The sequence below is a fragment of the Neomonachus schauinslandi genome, chromosome X (assembly GCF_002201575.2).
Source record: "Neomonachus schauinslandi chromosome X, ASM220157v2, whole genome shotgun sequence".
NCBI classification, from domain to species: domain Eukaryota; kingdom Metazoa; phylum Chordata; class Mammalia; order Carnivora; family Phocidae; genus Neomonachus; species Neomonachus schauinslandi.
In genome coordinates this window covers 15141174-15166633 of record NC_058419.1, presented here as the reverse complement: position 1 = coordinate 15166633, position 25460 = coordinate 15141174, and the positions used below count along the sequence as shown (strand labels likewise).

The 25460-nt window shown below is 41.8% G+C and overlaps 1 protein-coding gene across 1 annotated transcript in view; it reads right to left on the bottom strand.

Moving 5' to 3' along the window:
• ARHGEF6 (Rac/Cdc42 guanine nucleotide exchange factor 6) overlaps nt 1-25460 on the bottom strand; it is a 97176-nt gene that overhangs the window by 27537 nt on the left and 44179 nt on the right. The window contains exons 7-9 of the mRNA XM_044911999.1: nt 12882-12976; nt 10102-10197; nt 8307-8429 (exon numbers count right to left, since the gene is read on the bottom strand). Coding sequence (XP_044767934.1) covers nt 8307-8429; nt 10102-10197; nt 12882-12976 — 314 coding nt within the window. The remainder of the gene's footprint in view (nt 1-8306; nt 8430-10101; nt 10198-12881; nt 12977-25460) is intronic.

Below are 25460 nucleotides of genomic sequence, written 5' to 3'. Positions count from 1 at the left end.
TTAAAAAAAAAAAAAAAAGAACCAAATGGAAATTCTAGGGTTAAAAAGTACAGTAACTGGGGCGCCTGGGTGGCTCAGTTGGTTAAGCGACTGCCTTCGGCTCAGGTCATGATCCTGGAGTCCCGGGATCGAGTCCCGCATCGGGCTCCCTGCTCGGCAGGGAGTCTGCTTCTCCCTCTGACCCTCCCCCCTCTCATGTGCTCTCTCTCATTCTCTCTCTCTCAAATAAATAAATAAAACCTTTTAAAAAAAAAAAAGTACAGTAACTGAAATTTTAAAATTCGCTGGAGCTGCTCGATGGTAGATCTGAACGGGCAAAAGAAAGAATCAGTGACTTTAATGATAGATTCATAGAGATAATGCAATCTGAGAAAACGGGGGGCGGGGGGAACAAATAAAGAAAAATGAACCAGCTTCAGAGAAATGTGGGACATCTTTAAGCACAATAAGACATGCATCTTGAGAGTCCTAAATGAGAGGAGAGAGAGAGAATGGAGCAGAAAAAAATATTTGAAAAAAAAAATGACTGAAAACTTCCCAAACTTGAGGAAAATGTTACTCTACATAGCCAAGAAGCTCAATGAATTCCAAGTAGGAGACATGCAAAGAGATCCACATACAAATTATAGTAAAAATGCTGAGAGACAAAAACAAAAGAGAAAGAGAAAAACAACTCATCATGGGCTATGGAACCTGAATAAGAATAACCGCTAATTTCTCCTCAGAATTAATAAGGGCCCGGAGGCAGTGAAATGACATACTCAAAGTAAAGAAACAAAACTAGGGCACCTGGGTGGCTCAGATGGTTAAGCGTTTGGCTTTGGCTCAGGTCATGATCGCAGGGTCCTGGGATCGAGTCCTGCATCGGGCTCCTTGCTCCTTGGGAGCCTGCTTCTCCCTCTGCCTTTCTCTCTCGCTCTGTCTCTCATGAATAAAAAAATAAAATCTTTAAAAAAAAAAAAAAAAAGAAACAAAACTGCCCACCAAGAATTCTATATCCATCCGAACTATCTGTCAAAAATGTAGGTGGAAAGAAAACATTCCCCAATAAACAAAAACAGAGAATTCTTTGCTGGAAGACCCACCTTACAAGAAATATGAAAGTTAGATGATAAAATCAAGTAAATCCAGATGTAAATTCAAATCCACATAGAAAAAAAGAGCACCAGCAAAGGTAATCATGCAATTATGAAAGACAGTATAAATACCTATTTCTCCTTTTTCTCTTAACTAATATAAACACAAATGTATAATGCAATTTCATATAATCATATCATGGGGCCTGTAACATATAGAAATGTAATATATTTTACAACCACAGCACAGTGGAGGTGGGTGGGAGGAAAGCTCTATTGGATACCATGATACCAGATAGTAACTCAAATCCATAGGAAGAAATAAAACACATAGTAAATGAGAATGTTAATGGAACAGATGCTCTAAATATATTCTTGTTCTCCTTTCCTCTCTCAGTTTCATTAATACACATAAAATTACATCAAATAATATTTATAGCAATGTTACTGGGTTTGTAGCATAGAGATGTAATATGTATAACAATAGTAGCCCCAAAAAGGGAAGAGGACACAGAGCTATACAAGGAATAACATTAGTATATCTCACTAGAATTAAGTTAGTGTGAATATAAAGGAGATTCTGGTAAGTTAACATATATATATATATATATATATATATATATATATATATATAGAAAGTCTCTGAGCAACCACCAAAAAAAGGAATTCAAAAAATCACTGAAAGACTTCTGGTTTCAGCTCTGACATGTAAAGAGTTTGGAGGGCATCATTACTATTCTCACAAGAAAAAACACTGAACTATCTGAAAATCAATGACTTTTCTTAGATCCACTGGGAATTGAGATCACAGGGAAAACCACCCCCTTCCAAATCTGGAAGGACCGGTAAATACAGAGAATTAAAACAGAGATCCACTTCCCTGAAGGAGAAGCCACGGGAGCCAGTAACTAGTTGCAACACTCAAATGCTAATTTTGATGAATTTTAAGAGTCTAAGTGTGGACTAGCTGGGCAGTTAAAAACTCCCGACCCAGTCTTGGGATCCCAAGACTTCTGTGGGTTTTGCATCTAAGAGCCCATGCAAGTTCTCATGGTAAAGATTGGAGAAAAATCCCATTGCTTACTGTTCTTACACTTAAAAATTTGTTTAAGAGGGTAGATCTCTGGGGCACCTGGGTGGCTCAGTCGGTTAAGCATCTGCCTTCCGCTCAGGTCATGATCCTGGAGTCCCAGGATGGAGTCCCAGGATGGAGTCCTGCATCGGACTTCCTGCTCAGCGGGGAGTCTGCTTCTCCCTCTGACCCTCCCCCCTCACGTGCTTTCTCTCTCTCACACTTTCTCTCTCAAATAAATGAATAAAATCTTTAAAAAAAAAAAAAAGAGGGTGGATCTCATGCCATATATGTATTTTTGCCACAATAAAAATAAAAGGGAAAAGTTTTTTTAAAGTGGAGGAGAGGGGCATCTGGGTGGGTCAGTCACTTATGAGTCCGACTCTTAATCTCAGCTCGGGTCTTGATCTCAGGGTCATGAGTTGAAGCCCCGCATTGGGCTCCATGCCGGGAGTGGAGCCTACTTAAAAAAAATAGTGAAGGAGAAATAATACTTCCTCAGGCAAACAAAAACTGAGGGAAATTATGACCAGTAGACCACCCTTGCAAAAATTGTTAAAAGAAGTTCTTCAGAGAGAAGGAAACTTAGATCTATATAAAAAGGAAGAGTGTCAGAGAATAATAATAATTAAGAGTCAGATTCATAACCGACTGAGCCACTTTAATAGTACAATATGCTAGGAGAGAAGATAAAATGAAATCATATAAAATATTTAACTAAAATCAGAGAAGTCAGTAAAAGGGGGGTAGTAAAGAAACAAAGAACAAGTACAATGAATAGAAAACAGTTATAAACATGGTAAACATGAATCCAACTATATCAATAATCACTTTAAATGTAAATGGTCTCAATATGCCAATTAAAAGACAGAGATCATCAGAGTGGATTAAAAAACAAGACTCGGGCGCCTGGGTGGCTCAGTTGGTTAAGCGACTGCCTTTGGCTCAGGTCATGATCCTGGAGTCCCGGGATCGAGTCCCACATCAGGCTCCCTGCTCAGCACGGGGTCTGCTTCTCCCTCTGACCCTCTTCCCTCTCGTGCTCTCTGTCTCTCATTCTCTCTCTCTCAAATAAATAAATAAAATCTTTAAAAAAAACAAAAACAAAAACAAAAACAAGACTCAACTGTATATTGTCTATAAGACATTGATAGAATAAAAGGAAAAGGACGCAAAAGATATATAAAAAAAATAGCTGGATTATCTACATTAATTTCAGAAAAAGCTGACATCAGAACAAGGAAAACTATCAGGGATAAAGAGGGAGCATTACATAAAGGTAAAGGGCCAATTCTCCAACAAGATAAAACTATCCTTAACGTGAATACACCTAACAACGGAACATCAAAATACATGAGGCAAACATTGATAGAACTGAAAGGAGAAATAGATAAATCCACTATTGTGGTTAGAAACCTCAACATCCCTCTATCAATAATCAACAGATCCAGCAGATAGAAAATTAGTAAAGATATAGCTGAACTGGACAGCACTGTCAATCTAGTAATCTAATTTATGTTTATAGAATACTTCATCTAACCACAGAAAAATATATATTCTTCTCAAGCTCACGTGGAACATTCACCAAGATAGATCCAATTCTGAGACATAAAACAATGTAACAAATTTATAAGGATAGAAGTCAACAAAGGGTGCTGGGACATTAGACATAGACACGCAAAAGAATGAAGTTGGACCCCTACCTCACACCATATGCAAAAAGTAACTCAAAAATAGATTAAAGAGCTAAACGTAAGAGATAACACTATAAAATTCTTAAATAGGCATAACTCCTCATGACCTGGATTAAGCAATAGTTTTTTAGCTATAACATCAAAAGCACAAGCAACATATATCGGACATCATCAAAATTAAACTTAAAATTAAAACTTTTGTGCTTCAAAGGACACCATCAAGAAACTGAAAAGACAGGGCGCCTGGGTGGCTCAGTTGGTTAAGCGACTGCCTTCGGCTCAGGTCATGATCCTGGAGTCCCGGGATCGAGTCCCGCATCGGGCTCCCTGCTCGGCAGGGAGTCTGCTTCTCCCTCTGACCCTCCTCCTTCTCATGCTCTCTGTCTCTCATTCTCTCTGTCTCAAATAAATAAATAAATAAAAATCTTTAAAAAAAAAAAAAAAGAAAAAAGAAACTGAAAAGACAACCCACAAAGTGGGAGAAAATTTTTGCAAATCATCTATCTGATAAGAGGAATGTAAAGAAGAATATATAAAGAAGTGGTGCAACTCAACAATGAAAAGATGAATAGCTCAACTAAACAATGGGCAAAGGATTTAAACAAACATATTTTCAAAGAAGATATTATAGCCAACAAGCACATGCAACTGTGCTCAACATCATTAGCCACTGGACAGAAGGAGAGTGACTGCTACTGGCTACACAGTTGCTTTGGGGGAGATAAAAATGTTTTGAAACTAAACGGTGGTGATGGTTGCCCAACCTGGCAAATATATTAACAACCACTCAATTATACACTTTCTTCTTTCTTTCTTTCTTTTCTTTCTTTCTTTCTTTCTTCCTTCCTTCCTTCCTTTCTTTCTTCTTTCTTTCTTTCTTTTTCAAAGATTTTATTTATTTATTTGATAGAGAGAGACAGCGAGAGAGGGAACACAAGCAGGGGGAGTGGGAGAGGGAGAAGCAGGCTTCCCGCCGAGCAGGGAGCCCAATGAGGGACTCGATCCCAGGACCCTGGGACCATAGATCTGAGCCGAAGGCAGACGCTTAACCGACTGAGCCACCCAGGCGCCCCTCAATTATACACTTTAAAATGGTGAATTTATGGGACACCTGAGTAGCTGAGGCGGTTAAGCATCCAGCTCTTGATTCTGGCTCAGGTCATGATCTCAGGGTCCTGGGATTGAGCCCCGCGTGGGACTCTGCACTCAGCGGGGAGTCCGTTTGAGGATTTCTCTCCCTCTCCCTCTGCCCCTCTCCCCAGCTCGTGTGTGCATGCATGCACTCTCTCTCTAAAACGGATAAATAAATCTTAAAAAACATAAAATGGTGAATTTGTGGTATGTACATAATTTCTCAATAATAAAATAATCCAATTTTAAAATAGGTGAAGGATCCAAATAGACGTTTCCCCAAATGAAGATATACAAATGGCCAATAAGCCCATGAAAGACACTTAACATCATTATTCATTAGGGAAATGCAAATCAAATCACAATGAGAGATCACTTTACACCCATAATGATGGCTATAATCAAACAGACTGATAACAAATGGTGGGGATGTGGAGAAAATGGGACTCTCTGACACTGGTGGTAGGAACATAAATGGGTGCAGCCACTCTGGACAACAGTCTGACAGTTGCTCTGAAGGTGAAAACAGAAGAGTTATCATATGACCTCGCAATGTCACTCCTAGGAATCTACCCAAGAGAAGTGAAAACATACATCCACCCAAAGACGTGTAGCTGATGTTCAGAGCAGTGGATTATTCACAATCCATATGTCTGCAAATTGGTGAATGGAAGAACAATATGCAGTATCTACATAATGGAATCCTCTGTGGCAATTTAAAAAACGAGGTACTGGGGCGCCTGGGTGGCTCAATGGGTTAAGCATCTGCCTTCAGCTCAGGTCATGATCCCGGGGTCCTGGGATGGAGCCCCACATCGGGCTCCTGCTCAGCGGGGAGCCTGCTTCTCCCTCTCCCTCTGCCCTTCCCCCTGCTTGTGCATGCGTGCTCTCTCTCATATAGATAAATAAAATCTTTTTTAAAAAGTAAAAAGTAAAAAAACGAGGTACTAATAAGTGCTACAATACGGATGCAGCTTGAAAACATTACAAGAGAAGAAAGCCAAACACAAAAGGCCCAATGCTGTGTGACTCCACTTAAATGAGATGTCCAGAATTAGCCAATCCAGAGTGACGTAAAGGACTTTAGTGGTTGCCTTGACCTGGCAATGGAGGGCGCCTGCTAATGAGTATGGGTTTGTTTGGGGAGTGATGAAAATGTTCCCCAATTGATTGTGGTGATGGCTGCCCAACTCTGAATATGCTAAAAATAATTCAACTGTATGCTTCAAATGGGTGAATTACATGGTATGTGAAGTAGGATTCAATAAGGCTGGTAGATAGAAAAGGAAATGGTAACATTTTCTTTCTCTTTTTTTGGTAATGTTTTATTTCTTAAGCTGGGTGGTGTGTACATGGGTGTTCATTTTATTGTAATTCTTTAAATTTGCATTTAAATTATTCTTTGTAGGTAAAATATAGATCTCAATAAAAATACTGTTTTTAGGGGCACCTGGGTGGCTCAGTCGTTAAGCGTCTGCCTTCAGCTCAGGTCATGGTCCCAGGGTCCTGGGATCAAGCCCCGCATCGGGCTCCCTGCTCGGCGGGAAGCCTGCTTCTCCCTCTCCCACTCCCCCTGCTTGTGTTCCCTCTCTCGCTGTGTCTCTCTTTGTCAAATAAATAAATAAATAAATAAATAAAAATACTGTTTTTAGAAGTCTGACAGACCTAGATGCTAATTCTGGCTCAACCACTTAAGAGCTATGAGCTCTCTGGCTGACTATTTGACCTTCCAGTGTCTTATCTGTAAAGCAGGGATGGTAGTAATGGTAATTCCCTCATAGGCTCTTATATCATGCACCTGGCGTGCTGTCAGTACTATTATTAGCCAACATTAGCTCTCAGGAGTTGAGCCACTTGCCTAAATAACTCAGAATCATGGCCTCTCCTTCTTTAAACTCCAACTTCCGTATTTGCTATTCCACAAGAATTCATGACTTCGAATAAAATGGACCTTCAAGTGGGACCCACTGAATTCTACCTTTAAAACGTCCTTACTTAATGGCTCTATAAAGTCCATAAAGCTCCTTTTTAAAAGATTCATTCATTCATTCATTCATTCATTCATTTATTTGAGAGAGAGAGTGAGAAAGCACCAGCAGGGGGAGAGGGAGAGGGAGAAGCACACTTCCCGCCGAGGGACTCGATCCCAGGACCCTGGCATCATGACCCGAGCCAAAGGCAGATGCTTAACCGACTGAGCCACCCAGGCACCCAAGTCAATAAAGCTCCTAACAAACCAGGACAAAACCAAAATTTTCATCACTTCTGAGGGTTTGTGTCAACTGGTGTTCCAGCCTGGCCCTGGGGGTTCAGGTCTGAGCCAGATTAAGAAAAGAATATTCTTTCCGGTCGTGAGCAGCCTCCAGAATCCATATCCATTCTGAGTCTCGTCTCCAGGTTACGTCCTAACAGACTCTGTGTGGTGAGAGACAGCCCCCCTGCCCCTGCCAGATCGCTAGCACATGATTTCAAAGTTCAAACTGCATCTTTAAGCCTATCATCCAGGGTTCTGGCCCAGATGAAGGCATCTGTGAATGCGTCAGGGATGGGGAGTCAGGCGGTAAGGAAGGGCAGGAGAGATATGAACTTATCTGGGTCCCTTGCAAGGACTCTTAAAGGAGATACTGTTTCGTTGTTCCCCGTGAATTGGAAACAATGTATACTCACGTACAAATATTATCACAGCCCACTGCTTAAAGTGCTTGCCCAATAGTTCACCCTGCTAGTTTCCTTCCACCTTTCCATGTTAATGAGTATCTGCCTCTGAGCCATAGCGCTGTTGGAAATTTCCCCCACCCGCCAAAGGGAAAGTGAAAAAGAGACGAAGCCAGGCACTCAAGCTATCTGCCAGTAACTCAGATACACCATTCGCCGGGACAGGGGAAGGCGAAAACACTGGATCTAAATAGAGTTCGGCTTCAGGAAAGCCTCCCCTGATGCTACTACCCTCACCCCACATGAAGCTGATACCACGTTGCAAAGTCTCATGGCATCTTTTTAATTTACCCTTTTGTAATACCACATGTTTATGACGTTTAAGTTCATGTCCGTATTTCTCTTGAGAGTCTATGTTCCAGGAGGGGAGGGACTTCCTCTTCCTTGTTGACTACTGTAACCCCCATCAGCTAGTACAGGACCCTGCCCACAGTAGATGCTCAGTAAATTATCCATTGCACTGACAGACAAGCAATCCGTGGAACAACGAATTAATTCCTGCAGTGATGAAGGGGGATGATCAAAAGTTCAACTGGAGACCTTGGGTTTCCAAATGAAGCGGTCCTCGGAAAGGATCTCACTGTGGAACAGCCTATCTGGGGAAATGGTACAACTTACCTGTGTTGTGTGAGCACATTGACAGCTGAAGGATGATTTGCACAGTAAGCCAGGTACATAGATTTAAAATGAGGCATGAGGTTCAGTAGGCAACCTCCTACTTTGTGTTGATTTTCCGGAAACCTGGAGGTAAGACAAGATGAAACACAGAATGTTAAATAAGAAAGAAACAGGGGGATAAAGGAAGAGGATTCCAATCAAATCTGGCGACACGCAAACCTTTTGAATTCTTTTGCCAAAGTGAAAAGAGAAACTAGATTATAAGCACTTTTGCCATGGAATGCAAGTTCTTGACTGACACTTTATTAGTATTATTATTTTTTTAATGGGGTAATTGACCATCACTTCAAACTCGAGCCGCCAAACGTAGCGCCCATATATAGGGGCCAGATACTTACTTGAAATGACCAGGTAGGGTTGTTTTTTAAAGATATTTGTTCAAATTACAATATTCAAAATTTTAGCCGGGCACACACAAAAATACCCTTGGCTAATTTATATGAAGTTCAAGTACAGACAAAAGTAATCAAATCCCAAACTGACACATCAGAAAGGAATATTATGTAGTCTTAGGGGCTTGGTGGCTGCTAGGCAGGATGGCCTCAAGACTTTAATTTTTTTTTTTTTTAAGGTTTTTTTTTTTTTTTTTTTTTTCATGAGAGACAGAGCGAGAGAAAGGCAGAGGGAGAAACAGGCTCCCAAGGAGCAGGGAGCCCGATGCGGGGCTCGATCCCAGGACCCTGAGATCATGACCTGAGCCGAAGGCAGACGCTTAACCATCTGAGCCACCCAGGCGCCCAAGACTCTAATTTTTTTAAGTTACAAGCCACCTGTTTTCATTTGTAGACCAATCAGAAAAGTGCAAGAAAGAAAAAAAAATTACTCAGTATTCCACCATTCAAAGACAGCTATTAGAACAATTTTGGCATATTCCTTGGTCTTCCTTCTACATGTTTTTCTATAAAATGGAAAATAAAGATTACAAACCTAGTTTGTAATCGGTTCTTCTCACTTAGTGACTTATCTTTCCACGTCAATAAGCTGGATCCCTATCAGCATTGAGGACGGCCCCTCAGGCCTCTGGTGTGGGCTCTTACCATCTTCCTTCCTGGATGACCACCTGTGTCCCAGAAAGCTCAAGAAACAGGCAATCACCCCGATTTCCCTGTAGATGATGAAAGTTGCCAACTTCTCTGAGATACAGTGCTTGGAAAATTAATCTTGCTACAGAATTATATTGCCTGAAGATCATTACAATCCATTCTGCAGTATGAAGCTGAACACCTCAACCATCAAGCTAGCCTTCCAATACGTACTGTGGTTCACATAAAGATATACTTTCCTTTCCCTACTTTTTGTGTATTTCAACTGTTAATATAATAGACAAGATACCAGGCGTGATTTAAAGAGAAAAAGCAGCTTATACAACTGAATGAATCACCTGACTAACTTTTCCAAGTAATTTGCAATGTACAAAAGAAAATATCGAATCAATATCAAAGGCAACGTCCCTGGTCAATGGAGACCTTATCTGTCTCTCATACTGACCAGGAGCAGTAAACCGATGCAATCTTTAAATAAAGTCAGAAATAATTTACTGCATGTAGAGCCCTGATATACAACCAGGGGTTTGGCTCTCCCTAGCGCATTTTCTCTGTACTGGGACAATTTATCAACATTGTAACAAACGAGTAAATACGAAGTGTCCCTATCTAAGACAACAGCTAGCAGGAAAAGAAAACACACCAAAGAAAGGGTGTTGCTAGCTATTCTAAAGGCAACATACAACACTTACTTGGAACATTCTTCCAAGGCTTGGCAGAGCGTCTGTTGAAATGAGCATACTTCCTCGAAGTTCCCCAGTAAAGATGTAAATTCCACAGTACTCAGACTGAAAAAAAACCAAAAAAAACATACACAGTTTCAGTGGATAGAACTTCAGGATGATTCCAGTTATCCATCTCTAGTCTAGTGAGCTGATAATTTGCTAAAAAAATTGGCAAATGGGATGAGGGAAGCAATCCCTAGATTTTAACTTTCGCTTTTTAACTTACACCAGCACTGTGGTCTTAAACGACATTTAAAAGCGTCTTTCCTTGATTTCCTTTTTCTACAATAAGAATCATGATCCTAAAGCAAACAAGTGTTTACCAAAGACATTTACGTGTTTTACAATGCGATGAGTGAACGGATAACAAGTGCGTAATAGCTAAGTATCTCAATAGGCAAAATACATCATGGCTGGGGATAAATGCAAACAAGTTTGAGTATTCTGGAGGAGCTGGGAGAGTAACTGAAAGATATTATAAATGCTCATAGACTGCACAGGGAAAAACCACAAAATCCAGTTTCTTTCGATTTAAAATGCTCATAAATCAACAAAGGGAAATCTTTATCAGAGGAAGTAGAGGAGAAGAAAACAGTACTGATTTGTTTGTTTGTGGAATGGAATGGAGCAAATAAAGGCAAACTGAACAATTTTATCCAGAGCCTCCGTGCTATGAATTTTCTCCATTCTTCCCCTACCAAATGGTAGGTGATAACATGCACCAACACTACTCACACAAGCACTTAACACCTCTGCAGGTGTCTCACAAGTATTTTTATTTTTTTATATTTTATATTATTCTATTTTTATTTTTTTTACATTTTATATTTTAACCTGACAACAAGTTCACGAGGTAGGTGCTCTTGTTTCCATCTTACACGTAAGGAGACCCAGGCACAGAGAGGTTAAGCCAATCACCCAATGTCACAAAGCCAGTGAAGGGTGAAGCCAGGATTTAAACCGCCACATTCTAGCTCCCGAGGCCATGCTCTTAAACACTTTTTGGGAGAAGACTTTTCTGAAGACTTAAAAGGCCAGTGTCGGCCACGTGTTCTTTCTTCACATCATAATACAAGGGGAGTGTTTCCAAGAGAGTGATTTTTGCTGACAAAGCAAAGGAAGCCCCACACAAACGATACCAGTAACCCCTCGAGCATCAGAAGCGCCCAGTTCCTCTGCCATCATGCCCTTCTGAACCACAAGCTGGAAAACCCCTAGCCATGGGTGTCAAAAGCGAAACCTTCAGCCGGCCAGTTTCCCTGACTTTCCTCCGTCATGGCCCCAAGAAGCTGACTGGGGGGCCAACTTGAACCTGATCAGGGACTTTCTTGGCCCCCTCAGGATCAGACAGTAAACAGTCTGGTTTGCTCCAGTCGCTCCGGGGTCCACAAGACAGCCGGTGGAAACTGACCCTGACTGCATTCTGAATTTATATGGCAACAGGGAAGTTCTGAGTCAGGCTCCTCGCCCCCTTCATTTGAAATCTTACCATCTCCCCTCCCAGGGTCACCACCTCGGTTTCCTGCCTCTGCCTGTCACCCCCACAAAATGGAAGGCACATTTCAGTCAGCGGCCGGAGGCGCGGTGGGTCGAGTCTGGCAGCTTACTGGCTGTGTGATGGGTATAGCAGTAAGCCTCTCTGGACTTCAGTTTTCTTATTTGTTCAATGGGGACAGTCATTTCTTCCAGGGCACTAGACCCAGTGATTCACTGAGGTTCCTTCCATTCAGCTCTAAGAAGTATGATTCACAGGATTCACTTCATGTTTTACATAATCATAACAAAAGACACTTTGTTGTTGATCGCATTTCAACTCTTACAAAACACAGGAATACAAAATCCTTTCATACTGAAGTGAGATTCCCACAGTGCCATGGAAAATAACCAACTGGGAAATTTAGCAAGACCTTATGCCTTAGCAAACATGATTTGGAAAAAAAAAGGGGGGGGGGATCGCAAAATATGTTAAACTTATTTAAGCCTGAAGTCCAGTAACTGAGACAGCTGTCCAGCAAAAGTAAACTCTTACTGAGGGGAAAGAGGAGGCTTTTGTCCTCCAGTATGTGGGCCCATGGCTCAATTTTCTATTTGACTTATAGATTATAATCTCCAGTAAAGTGTAATCAATTAAAATAAAAATAGGTCAATATTTTTCTTCTGTGAAAACGAGGTTTTCAATTCAAACCTCAGCCACTTCTAAGACCAGAATAAGGTTTGAGTATTTTATTTAAAACAAAACAAAACAAAACAAGACATTTGAACAGCTCTATCACTCTCTTTGGCCTGGGTGAAATACGAGCTCGATGGTGCCCTCACAAACATTCACAAAATGCCACACTCTTTCCACTCTCAGACCGTAGGAAAGAGTTTCTGCCCCAGCAAGCCAAGGTCAGGGGGAGCATGAAACTTTCCAGTTTACAGGTTTTCTGCATAAAAACACCAGCAGGTCCTGTTTGTGCAAGGTAAAACTGCATGTATCGCTTTTAAAATGTACAAGATAACAATTGTGGCAGACAGAGATGCAGATGTGCTCATTCCTTCCGCAGCTAAAAGAGACAGAAAGCCAAGCTCTCCAGCAGCAACATCTTGTGTAATTTCCGCTGCCTTGACCATGTTCTTGGCAACCTGTGCTCTATGGAAATTCTTCTAAAGGGCAAAATCAATTATTCAGTGACATAAGAGCAATGACTCTGGATACTGACATTATCTTGCTTTATTTAGCAAGGGGTTTAAAATGTAAATCTTACTTGTTATTGGACTGCAGGGGTCTTAAGTAAGTGACAAGTAGAGACTGAAGTTCTTTAGCATAATCCTTTTCAGTGTCCAAAATGTTCTGTAACACCTATAGGGAAACAAAGGTCAAGGTCAAGGTGAAGATCTTGTATTTGTCAGGGCAGTCCAAGGTAAGACAGAGCTTTAGATCTTTGAACCAAATTACTAGGCTAGCACTGTAGTAAAAGTAAGAAGCGCAAAATCTGACTGCCCTTTGTTTCATTCTAGCAAACTACTTTAATAATTGCACGACCACTGGTTATATTGCATAATTCATATGAATACAGTTTTTCACAGTTACTCATAACCGGAAGGACCTGGCCATTTATTTACACAGCGCTGTTCAGAATGCTTTCATGGGCTTTAAATCATTTATCCTCGGGAAAGGTCTCAGTTAGCTAACAAAGGATCATATGCCCATTTTATGGATGAGAACATTGAGACCAGCTACCTTAAGACATACAGAGTCAATGTCAGGATAATTTCACGATAACTGAGGTCAAATACCACAAAAGATTCTTCTTTATGTTTCGATAAGACCTTTAGGGGACAATACCTGAGGCCACAGGGTATTGTTAAGTAGAGTTAGAACCGGTCTTTTAAGAAAGGCAAAAAGTGCTAGTATGAACAGTTCAAAGAGAAGAGGAAGCTGAAGTGGGAGGAATTTAACAAGGGGAATAAAGCATTATGAAGAATAACCAAATTAAAATCCTCCAGGCAAAACAACCAACATACAGAACGCAAGGTCTCTTGCCCCACCCGTCCTAGGGGCCTGCCCCTTTCCCCAGCCTCTTCCGCAAGTAGCTACAACCTACATTTCAAGCTCCTAGAGCTCGCCAAGCTAACATTTCGGTATGTTGTCTCTCCTAGCTCCTCATTCCTTCAACAGAAATGTACTAAAGGCCCACCCCGCGCCCAGCACCACGCTGCGTGCAGGGCCTTTCCACTCTGTTTGCAGGGGGGGCGCCGGTAAACAGAGGATCACAGGACAATGTGAAGCAATCTTAGCTGCAAGGAGCCCTGCAGGCATCCAGGGTTCCAGACCCAGACTCACAAGACAATGCATGGCGATCCGGTTTTGAAAGGTGGAGTGGACAAAGCGAGCGGAGGCCCAGGTCACTGTGGGCTTTGCAGGGAAACTACCAGACTGGCAGGTGGTCGTCCAGGCTCTGCTACTGAGGGACAGGTGGCTACAGTTTTAAGGCTTCACTTGCCTCACCTCAGATTGTGACATTTCACCTACCTCAGGACCATTGTGAAGAGGCAGTGAGATGCTGTACAGGTAGGTGCTGCAGGAGCGGGAAACAGTCCTGCCAATGGACGGGCTTAAAAAAGCTACTGACACCAGACAACCCTTGGCTGTGAGGGGCCACCCTGGGCATTATGGGAAGTTGAGGGGCGTCCCTGGCCTCTACCCACTAGATGTCAGCTGCACGCCCCCCCCCCCCCCCCCCCCCGGCCCCCCCCCCCCCCCCCCGCCGGGATGGCAACCGAACACCACCTGAAGGACAATATCGCCACAGGCGAGAAACCCTGGTTGAGAGGCCACAGGCCACAGCGTGGCTTCAAAAGCGAGGGCTTAAGCCATACCCCCTCCTCCCTAGCCACTCATGTCTCCTTTCAGTTCCTCTATTCCTCAGAAACTACTCCCAAAAGGCCTAAGTGTCAATAAACCCCGGGGCCTGGAGGCACTAATGCTCTCTGAAATTAATCCAGTGACGGGATAGGAATGATCCCCCCCCCCACCATAGAAAGCTGAAGCACCACCAAGGAAATGGGCAACTATCTGGAGATGAACAAAAAAGAAAACACAGCATAAAAAACTCACGGGGGGCGCCTGGGTGGCTCAGTCGGGTAAGCATCTGTCTTCGGCTCAGGTCATGATCCCAGCATCCTGGGATCGAGCCCCGCGTCGGGCTCCCTGCTCAGCGGGGAGCCTGCTTCTCCCTCTGCCTGCCACTCCCCCTGCTTATGCGCGCTTTCTCTTTCTGACAAATAAATAAAATCTTTAAAAAAATGAAAAAATGAAAAAAACTCCTGGGATGCAGTTAAAGCAGACAAATATATAGCTGTAAAATGTCCATATCGAAAAAGAAGAAAGAGGACTTCTGGTTTCTGGCCCAGCATTTAAGCAACGTGGCAGTCATTACTCCATCCTAACAATAAGTTGATAGCTGAACTAACTGGGAAAAAAAACCAACCCGCCTAACTTTCCTTATATCTGTCAGGGAATTGAGGCCATGGGGGAAAATGCTACCCCCAAAAGTGGAGAGACACACAGGCAGATGCAGAAAATCATAACTTGCTGGAGCAGAAACCCACGAGCAGGGTTCTCCACGGAAATCAGGAGCGGGGCAGGAAAACCCGAGCTGTAACTGAATTGCTGGGGGCGCAGTGTGGACAAGTCTGAGAGTTCAGACCCCCAGGGGGCCCAGTCACAGGGCAGCACACCCACCTTTTGTGGTACCTCCGGCAGCTCTACCAGGCTGTCACAATGAAGAGAGGAGGAAAATCTCCCTCCTGCTTCAGAAGCGGGAAAGGAAAGGTAGCCATTTTGAAATACACCAGAGCATTCTGTCCATCCTAACAAGGTCTGCCCTCAAGAGAGAAACTATTTTACCAGAGCTTAACCTATCAGGTTTTTACCAGAGTCTAACCTAGCTAGGGGAAGGGAAATACCCTACCTCAGCTCCCTCTAGCCTTCCTGTCCCCCCTAAAGGAGGAAAACAACCTGAGAAGCACTGGTGAAGTTCACAGTCGAGAGACATAAACTCACCAAAAGACCATAGGTCTTTTTTTTCCCAGTTAGTTCAGCTATCTACTTATTGTTAGGATGGAGTAATGACTGCCACGCTGCTTAAATGCTGGGCCAGAAATTGGAAGTCCTCTTTCTTCTTTTTCGATATGGACATTTTACAGCTATATTTGTCTGCTTTAACTGCATCCCTAATCGTTGGACTTCAGAATCCCTCCCCAGCCCCCACCACCGTATTACTAAAGGCCTACTTACTGCAGTTCCTTTTACCCAGTATGTCATGTCTGGCTTCCAACAAAAAGTTATAAGGCATACTAAAAGGCAAAAAACACAGTTTGAAGAGACAGAGAAAACACTGGAACCATAGTCAGGTATGGCAGGAATGTTGGAATTATCAGACTAGGACTTTAATATGACTATGAGTAATACGCTAAGAGCTCTAATGAAAGTAGACGACATACAAGAACAGACGGGTATTGTAAGCAGAAAGATAGAAATACTTAGAATGAATATGAAATGGTAGCGATCCAAAACACTATAATAGAAATGAAGAATGCCTTTGATGGGCTCATTGGTACACTGGACCACTGAAAAAAAGAATCTCTGAGCTTGTGGATATGTCGACAGAAGATTCTGAAACTGAAAAGCAAACAGAAAAAAAAAAAAAAAGAAGACTTAAAAAATGGAACAGAATACCTACGAATTGTGGGATAACACATGTTTAATGAGAATACCAGAAGGAGAGGAAATGGAGAATGGGAAAAAAGAGATACTTGAAACAACAATGACTGAGAATTTTTCCAAATTAATGTCAAATACCAAATGAGAGATCCAGGAAGCTCAGAGATAACCAGCAGGATAAATGCAAAAGACAAACCCACCTAGGCATGTCATATTCAAAGTCCAGATAAAGCAAAGATAAAGAAAAAACCCTGAAAGAAGCCGAGGGGGTGGGGGGAACCCAGCTTACCTATAGCGAAGCTAAAATAAGAATTATATCCAACATATCCTCAGAAACCATGCAAAGAAGAGGCGAGTGCAGTGAAATATTTAAAGAATTGAGGAAAAAAAAAATTCCACCAACCTGGAATTCTGTACCCTGTGAAATTTTCCTTCAAAACTCAAGGAAAAATAAAGATTTTCTCAGGCATACAAAAATTGAAGGAATTTGTTGCCAGTAGACCTGCCTTGCAGGACATGTTTCAAAAAAGGCTCTTTAGAGAGGAGGAAAATGCTATAGGTCAGAGACCCAGATCTACATAAGGAAAGAAAGTATGAGAGAAGGAATAAGTGAAGATAAAATAAAAACTCTAATTTTTTATATTCTTAATTGATGTAACAGGTAACAGTTTGTTCAAAATAATAATAGAAACAATGTATTCAATTATATATGTAATTAAGATAAACATATATGTATATGCTTATAAAAAAGATAAGCATATATATGCTTATAGATGGGCATATATATAATGCTTATGTATGCTTATGTAGAAATGAAATGAATGACAGCAAGGATACAAGGGATGGGAGGGAGGAATCTGGAGTACTCTGTTATTATAAGGTACTCGTGCTACCCGTAAAGCAGTATAGTGCTATTTTTGCACTAGTTCTAAATATACATTGCAAACTCTAGGTCAACCACTCAAAAAAGTAAAAAGAAAATTCTAGAATGATACAAACTACCAAAACTGCCCCACAAAAGAAACAGAAAGTCTCAACACCTGTAACAAGTAAAGACACTGAAAAAGCATTCAAACAATAACAATTCCCATGAGTTAAAGCCCAGGATAGATGGTCTTACTGGAAAAGAACAGAGTAGAGGGTACACTTCCCAATTCCAAAACATACCACAAAGCTACAGTAACAAGATAGTTTAGTAATATCTTTTTTAGTACTTTAGTACTTTAGTATAGGATAGATATATAGATCAGTGGAGTAGAATTGGGAGTCCAGAAATGAACCCACGGTCAACTGATTTTTGACAAGTGTACCAAGACCTTTCAATAGGGAAAGAACAGTCTTTTCAACAAACGGTGCAAGGACCACATGTCTACACGCAAAAGAATTTGCACTCCAAATCTATGACATATACAAAAAATAATTCAAAATGGACCCAAGAGTTAAAACTACCAAACTCTTAGAAGAGAACAGAGGAGGAAATCTTCATGACGTTGGATTTGACACCAAAAGCACAAGCAACAAGAGAAAAAACACATAAGCTGGAATTCATAAAAATTAAAAACTTTTGTGTGTCAAAGGACATTATCAAGGAAGTGAAAAGACAAGCCACAGAATGGGAGAAATATTTACAAGTCATATATCGGCTAAGGGTCTAGTATCCAGAATATATAAAGAACTCTAACAACTCAACAGTAAAAATAATTACTTGAAAGTTGGCTAAGGATTTGAATAGCCATAGAGTTTCACCATATGACCCAGCAATTTAATTCCCAGAGAAATGAAAACATACGCCCACACAAAAACCTGCACATGAACCTTCACAGAGCATTATTAATAACAACCAAAAAGTGGATACAATCCAAAGGTCCATCAACTGATAAATGGATAGACATAACCTAGTATATCTATACAATAGAATCTTAGCCATAAAAAAGAAAGAAGTACGGGTACATTCTACAACATGAACAAACCATGAAAATAATATGCTAAGTGAAAGAAACCAGACAGAGGAACAAACAGTGTATGATTCAGTTTATATGACATGTCCAGAATAGGCAGAATCCATAGAGACAGAAAGTAGATTAGTGGTTGTCAAGGTCTGGAGGAAGTGACTGCTAATGGGTACAGGGCTTCTTCTTTTTTTATTATTTAAATTCAATGTAGTTAACATATACTGTATTATTAGCTTCAGAGATAGACTTTAGTGATTCATCAGTTGCATATGAAACCCCGTGCTCATTCTATCATGTACCCTCCTTAATGCCCATCACCCAGTTACCCTATCCCCCCACCCACCTCCCCTCCAGCAACCCTATTTGTTTCCTAGAGTTAAGAGTCTCTTATGGTTTGTCTCCCTCTCTAATTTGTCTTATTTTATTTTTCCCTCCCTTCCCCTATGTTCATCTGTTTTGTTTCTTAAGTTCCACATATGGGAGTGAAATCATATGGTATTTGTCTTTCTCCGACTGACTTATTTTGCTTAGCAGAATACGCTCTAATTCCATCAATGCCGTTGCAAATGGCAAGATTTCATTCTTTTTGATGGCTGAGTAGTATTCCGCTGGAGATACGATATGATATGATATATATAGGGGAATATATATAATATCACCTCTTCTTTGTCCATTCATCTGTCAATGGACATCTGGGCTCTTTCCATAGGTTGGCTATTGTGGACATTGCTGCTTTGGGTACAGGGTTTTTTACTGAGGTGATGAAAATATTGTAAAACCAGACAGTGGTGATTGTCACATAACTGTTAACTTACTAAAAATCAGTGAACTGTACAGTTTAAAATGGTGAGTTATGTGGTATGTGAATTACATGTCAATAAAGCTATTTTAAAAAGTCAAAGCACACATTTCTCAGCTGTTAATAGAAACTCTTTCTGGTTTTTCTCTCGGACTCCCAAGTCCTCATCCCGGAAAGTGTCCTTCCAAACTCGAATCTGCCCATCGTAGAGCTCTCTGCCCAGCTGGGCCGCTGTTCACAGCAGTGCCTCAGCTCATCACCTATATTCATGCTCAGCACTAATATTCGTTTTGTATTCTTAGAAATGGAGAGAACTGCACCAGAATTCAGCAGTACCATCTTTTTTTAAGGAAGAGGTAAAACATATGCAGACTGCTTTATTAACAATATTTATTTGTCTATATGTATTGAGAGCGGGGAAAAGGATGGTGGCATGCCTTCCTGCTCACGTTCAGGAAGGAATGAAGTCATCTAATCATCTCCTTTTGTTCACATTTTTCTAAAAAGACCATGTCTGGAAACAAGCCATCCCACATCCTCACCCTCCCTTCAAGCACTGTCGCCTATAACTGTCACCCTACCCAAATTATAATGTCTGCTGGAAACAAGAAAAACAAAATAAAAAAAATCAAACTAGATCCAGTCATTCATTGCCTGAAGGGAATTTTTAAATTAGAAAAGTCAGACATTATTTACATCATAAAATGTGATTTTTACAACAAACAACACGGCTTTAATCCGACCTCCCTCTCACCACTGAAACAGCTCTATTATTTCAACTTCCTCTAAAATGCTATCATCTGGGGCTCCTTTAAAAGAAATCGCTAAGATTTTGCACAGAAAGAAAAGAAAAAAAAAAAGAAGAAATCACTAAGATTTTGCAAGAAGGGTACCAACTGTCCTGCTCCAATGGGCTTATCCAATAGGTGAGGCAGCGCGCTCTGGAGAAGCTTCGTTCTTGAAGGGGCCACTAGCCTGGGACCCACGGAAGGCAAAGGTGAGTTAGTGGGTGGACACCTGCTGCCTTGGGGTGAGTTCTGGAGACCTAACCCGAAAATGTATTTTAACTCATATTGTTGCAGGTTTTGAGGGTGGCTGAGTGCTGACTTTACAAACTAAACTGACAAAGGTGGTCAATGAATCCTTCATTAAGTAGTGCAAAAAAAAAAAAAAAAAAAAAAATTGCATGGCAACATACTCAATAGCGCTGCCCTTGCTGTGGGTTGATTAGTAGAAATGCTCATCTGGGTGGATGCTTGGGATTCTTTCCCAAATTCATTTGGGCTTTTATTGCTTTCCTCAATCTCAAAAGACCAAGTGATGAACTTCTGAGACTGGTTCTTTATTTTTCAGGCCACGGGGCATCTACTGTAAAAGGATAAAAAGGGAAGCAGACAGAGGAGGCTATGTGTTCCCAAACAGAAGGCCTCAGTGGTGAGTCAGAAGGCAAGGGGTTTGGCAAGCCAACCAGCTTCAGAGCAGTACAGTTTGATCGAGATGAAATCCATTCGACCTTACTAAAATAGACTGTGCCCAGACATTGTCTTTGCCTCCCTGACTCTGTCTTCCCAAGGACAACTGAGTATCCTTTTGCTCCATTAACCTCTGACTAAATTCAGAATAAGACAGATGGTAAGAAGCCATAGCAAAAGAGGTGGAGGCCTTTTGTACCTCCATCCTGGGCTATTGATTTTCCAGTAAAATCTATTTCCCACGTTTCCTGGAAAGGCTTGAGAGTGAGTTCATTTTTATAACTCTTTCTTCCAAAAGGAAAGAGTCATACAGTATGAAGGAATTATTTTAAGAGGCGAAAATGCATAAACCAAGGCTGAAAACAGAGAGATGTCCCATGATCAAGGGGGACTCTAATGGCCTCAGGAAACCTTAAATCAAAGCAAAGGCATCATATTATAGGAATTCCGAGATAATTGTGATGCCTGTGAAAATGAGCTCATGTTGATAAAGTCCTACGGGACCTAAGAAGGCACCATATTACTGTATTTATATCATCTTTGGCTTATATGCTCCTCCCTTACGTCTGAGTACAGTGATTGGTTCCACGCCTCCAGGTCCTTGGCTTTCCCGAAACAAACAGCACTATCTCCCTATCAACAGACTCTGCAAATCCTGTCACCACCTCCACCCCCAGCTCTCAGATGGAAGATAAACAGTTGACCCTCGAACCACACAGGTTCAAACTGCGCAGGTCCACTTAGACGCGAATTCTTTTCAATAAATACAGTACAGTACTGTAAAGGTATTTTTTTCTTCCGTATGATTTTCTTAATAACATTTCCTTTTCTCTAGCTTACTTTGAGAGTGCAGCATATAACACATATGACATACAAAATAGGTGGTAATCAGCTGTTTGTGTTATCGGTGAGGCTTCTCGTGAACTGCAGGCTACTGGTTAAGTTGTTGGGGAGTCAAAAGTTATACATGGATTTTCGGCTGTGCAGGGGGTCAGCGCCCCTAACCCCCGAGTTGCTCAAGGCTCAACTGTATATGGATGGGTAAGACAGGAAATGGGTAGGTGAAAAAGTACAAGGAATATGGAGAGAAAGAGTAAATGGGTAGATGTATAAAGTAGTTTAGGTCGGTAGATTAAAAAAGGGAAGGTGCACAGAGGACTTTCAGGGCAGTGAAAATACTCTGTATGATCCGCTAATGATGGATACGTGCCATTATACATTTGCCCAAACCCAAAGAACATACCACACCAAGAGTGAACCCTCATGTAAACTATGGACAATGGATGATAATTATTCTTCAGTTGTCACAGATCCCTACTCTGGTGGGAGATGCTGGTAGTGGGCGAGACTGTGCATGTGTCTGGCTGGGGGGCGGGTAGATGAGAAATCTCTGTACCTTCCGCTCAATTTTGCTGTGAACCCAAAACTGCTCTAGAAAATAAAGTCTTAAAAAGGTGGGGGGGGGGGGGCGCCGGGGTGGCTCAGTCGTTAAGCGTCTGCCTTCGGCTCAGGTCATGATCCCGGGGTCCTGGGATCGAGCCCCGCATCGGGCTCCCTGCTCCGCGGGAAGCCTGCTTCTCCCTCTCCCACTCCCCCTGCTTGTGTTCCCTCTCTTGCTGTCTCTCTCTCTGTCAAATAAATAAATAAAATCTTAAAAAAAAAAAAAAGGTGGGGGGTGGATAAGCACTAGAGAAAGGTAGAGAAAATTCAGGGTGGGAGCAAGTGGGCAGGTAGATGAGTAAGAGAGAAAATGGGGTAAGCAGAAGGTGGGTGGTGAGAGCAGAAATTGCAAGAGGTTTCCTGGCATTTTTATGGGATCTAACATGCCACACACGCCCCACCTTTCCTACCAAATGCAGGTTCTTTAAGACACACCCTTAAGGCATCTGCCACAAGTTACAATGCAGTAGAAGAAAGTTAGAAAAAAAAAATAATGCTGCCTATTACTGCTTGTATTTGCCTGTTTGGGAGTAGGGAGACATCACCTCTCCCTCTGCAGACTGATGCTCACGGCCGGGATTGAACATTCGGATCCCTGCGTGTGGCAGTGCAAAGGACAAAATCCTTCCCATGCCCTGCAATGAATGCAGTGAATAAAGCACTGCACCTTCCCAGGGACATTTCGATGGGCGAAGAAGAGAGTGCAGTCCACCCTGTGACCTGCGGGGACGGACTGCAGGCGTGCACACTCTCTCGCCTGGGCGACTGTGCCCAGATAGTTCCCCGCCCCCTCCACCTGAACTCCCTTCCAGCTCTTCTCCACTTATCTAAGTCTTAACATGCTTAAATCCCTTCTTTCACTGAACCTTTCCCTTTATTGGTTCTCCAACATCAGTTTAGTGAGCTTCAGAATCACATGTGGGGGAGGGCCGAGAAAGGGGCTGAAGGCCTTGTTAAAAATGTCGTTTCCTGAGATCTGGGGCCAGAGATTCTGAGGTATAGCAAGTCAGGTGTGGGGCCCAGACAGCTGCACGTTTAACAAGCTTCCCAGGGGGCTTCGGATGCAGGATCCCTCGACCACATTTTGCGAAACCCATCTTAGGACACTTTATAACTTTTCATCATTCTCTGCCACGTGGCTTACATGATCACATCTGTCCTGCCTTCCCCATGAGGCCGTGGGTGCTAAGACTTAGGTGCTGCGTGTAAATTAAGCCTGATAATGAAGCCACTTAGATTCATTTTTTCAGTTTTACTGAGGTACAATTGACAAATAAAAAGTATATATATTGGAGGTATATAACTTGATATTTTGATATAGGTACACATCGCAAAATGATCACCACAATCAAGCTAATTAAAATCCCTCCCCTCACATTGTTGCCATTTTCCTTTCTTGTTGCTATTGTTGCTGTTGTTCTTTATTTTTAAATACTTCCTGGCACATAACATCAAGTTATGATGGGGAAAGAAAGTCAAGGAGCAGGATAAGATTATCAGAAAAACAGTGACTAGAAAAATGATACACTGTTTTGCAATGGTGAAAAAAGCTCAACAAATGGCAGTGTATCTTGAGAACACAGAAGGAACCAAGATCAGGGGCAGCACAAGTCTCCTCTGGCCTGCCATGGCCCTAAAGGATGCTTAACACATATTCAAAACAACAAGCCAGTCTCAGACACATTGCACCAAGGCCTGAATGGGGCAGAAATCAGCAGACGATCCCTTGGAAACTTGAAAAGGGGGAGATGATATCCACAGACTTACCAATTCAAGAGGTCTCTACCCTGCTCAAGTTTATAGTATATAATGGTTAATTTAATTTTAGTTTTTAAAAGATTTTATTTATTCACTTGAGAGAGAGAGAAAGAGAGAGAGAGAGCGAGAGCACATGAGCGGGGGGAGAGGCATAGGGAGAAGCAGACTCCCCGCTGAGCTGGGCGCCCAACATGGGGCTCCATCCCAAGACCCAGAGATCACAACCTGAGCTGAAGGCAGATGCTTTACCATTGGAGCCAACCAGGGGCCCCGTGATGGATAATTTTACTTGTCACTTCACTGGGTCACAAGGTACCCAGCTTAAACATTATTTCTGGGTGTGTCTGTGAGTGCATTTCCAGATACGATGAGCCTTTGAATTGGGAGAGTGAGTAAAGCAGACTGCCCACCCCAATGTGGGTGGGCATCATCCAATCTGCTGAGGGCCTGAATAGAACAAAAAGGTAGAGGAAGGGAGAACTGTTCTCTCTGCCTGACTTCTTGAGCTGAAACATCAGTCTTCTCTTACCCTCAGACTAGAACTTACACCATTGGTTCTCCTGGTTCTCAGGCCTTTGGACAATTCAACTTCTAGGAATCCACTCTACACATCTTCATATAGTTTGCCAAAGTCCTATGTATAAGATCTTCACTGCAGAATTGTTGATATAGCAGCAAGGAACCAGAAGCAGTGCACATGAACTCCAACAGGAGTTGGGAGAGACAAACTGCAGGACATCCAGAATTTGTATATAAGATTTACATAAGACCCATAAGAATCACAGAGGTTAATGTGCCTTGGATAATCCCAATGACATTTTAAATTGGTAGAATCATTGCATGTACATACTACATCTTCTTCATCCATTCATCTATCGATGGCCACTTGGGCTGCTTCCATATCTTGGCCATTGTAGATAATGCTGCCATAAACATAGGGGTGCATGGATCCCTTTGAATTAGTGTTCTCATATTCTTTGGGTAAATACCCAGTAGTGCGGTTGCTGGATCATAAGGTAGTTCAATTTTTAACTTTTTGAGACACACACACACACACAAACATACACACACACTGGAATATTATTCAGCCACAAAAAAGAATGAAATCTTGTCATTTGCAACAACATGGATGGAGCTAGAGAGTATCATGCTAAGTGAAATAAGTCAGTCAGAGAAAGACAAATACCATATGCTCTCACTCATATGTGGAATTTAAGAAACAAAACAAATGAGCAAAGTGAAAAAAGACAGAGAGAGGCAAACCAAGAAACAAACTCTTAACCACAGAGAACACAATGATGGTTACTAGAGGGGAGGTGGGTGGACGGGTAAAATAGGTGGTGGGGATGAAGGAGGGCACTCGTGATGAGCACTGGGTGATGTATGGAAGTGTTGACTCACTAAATTGTACATCAGAAACTAATTTAAATAAAAACTTGAAAAATAAATTGGTAGAATCAGCAGAGACAGCTCCAAAGCAGCTTGACGGACTGAGCCACCCAGGCGCCCCCCCAAATCCACAGGGAGAAGAAGCTATGTAGTAGGTTAGTTGACCTACGTTATAAAATGCTCCTCTTCACCTTGGATGTTATTAACATAATTTAAATGTCTTTTTCACAGAGAGACCAGTTAGTTAACATACAGTGTATTATGGAAAGATCAGTGGAAATGTACAGTCCTCAACAAGTGAAACTATA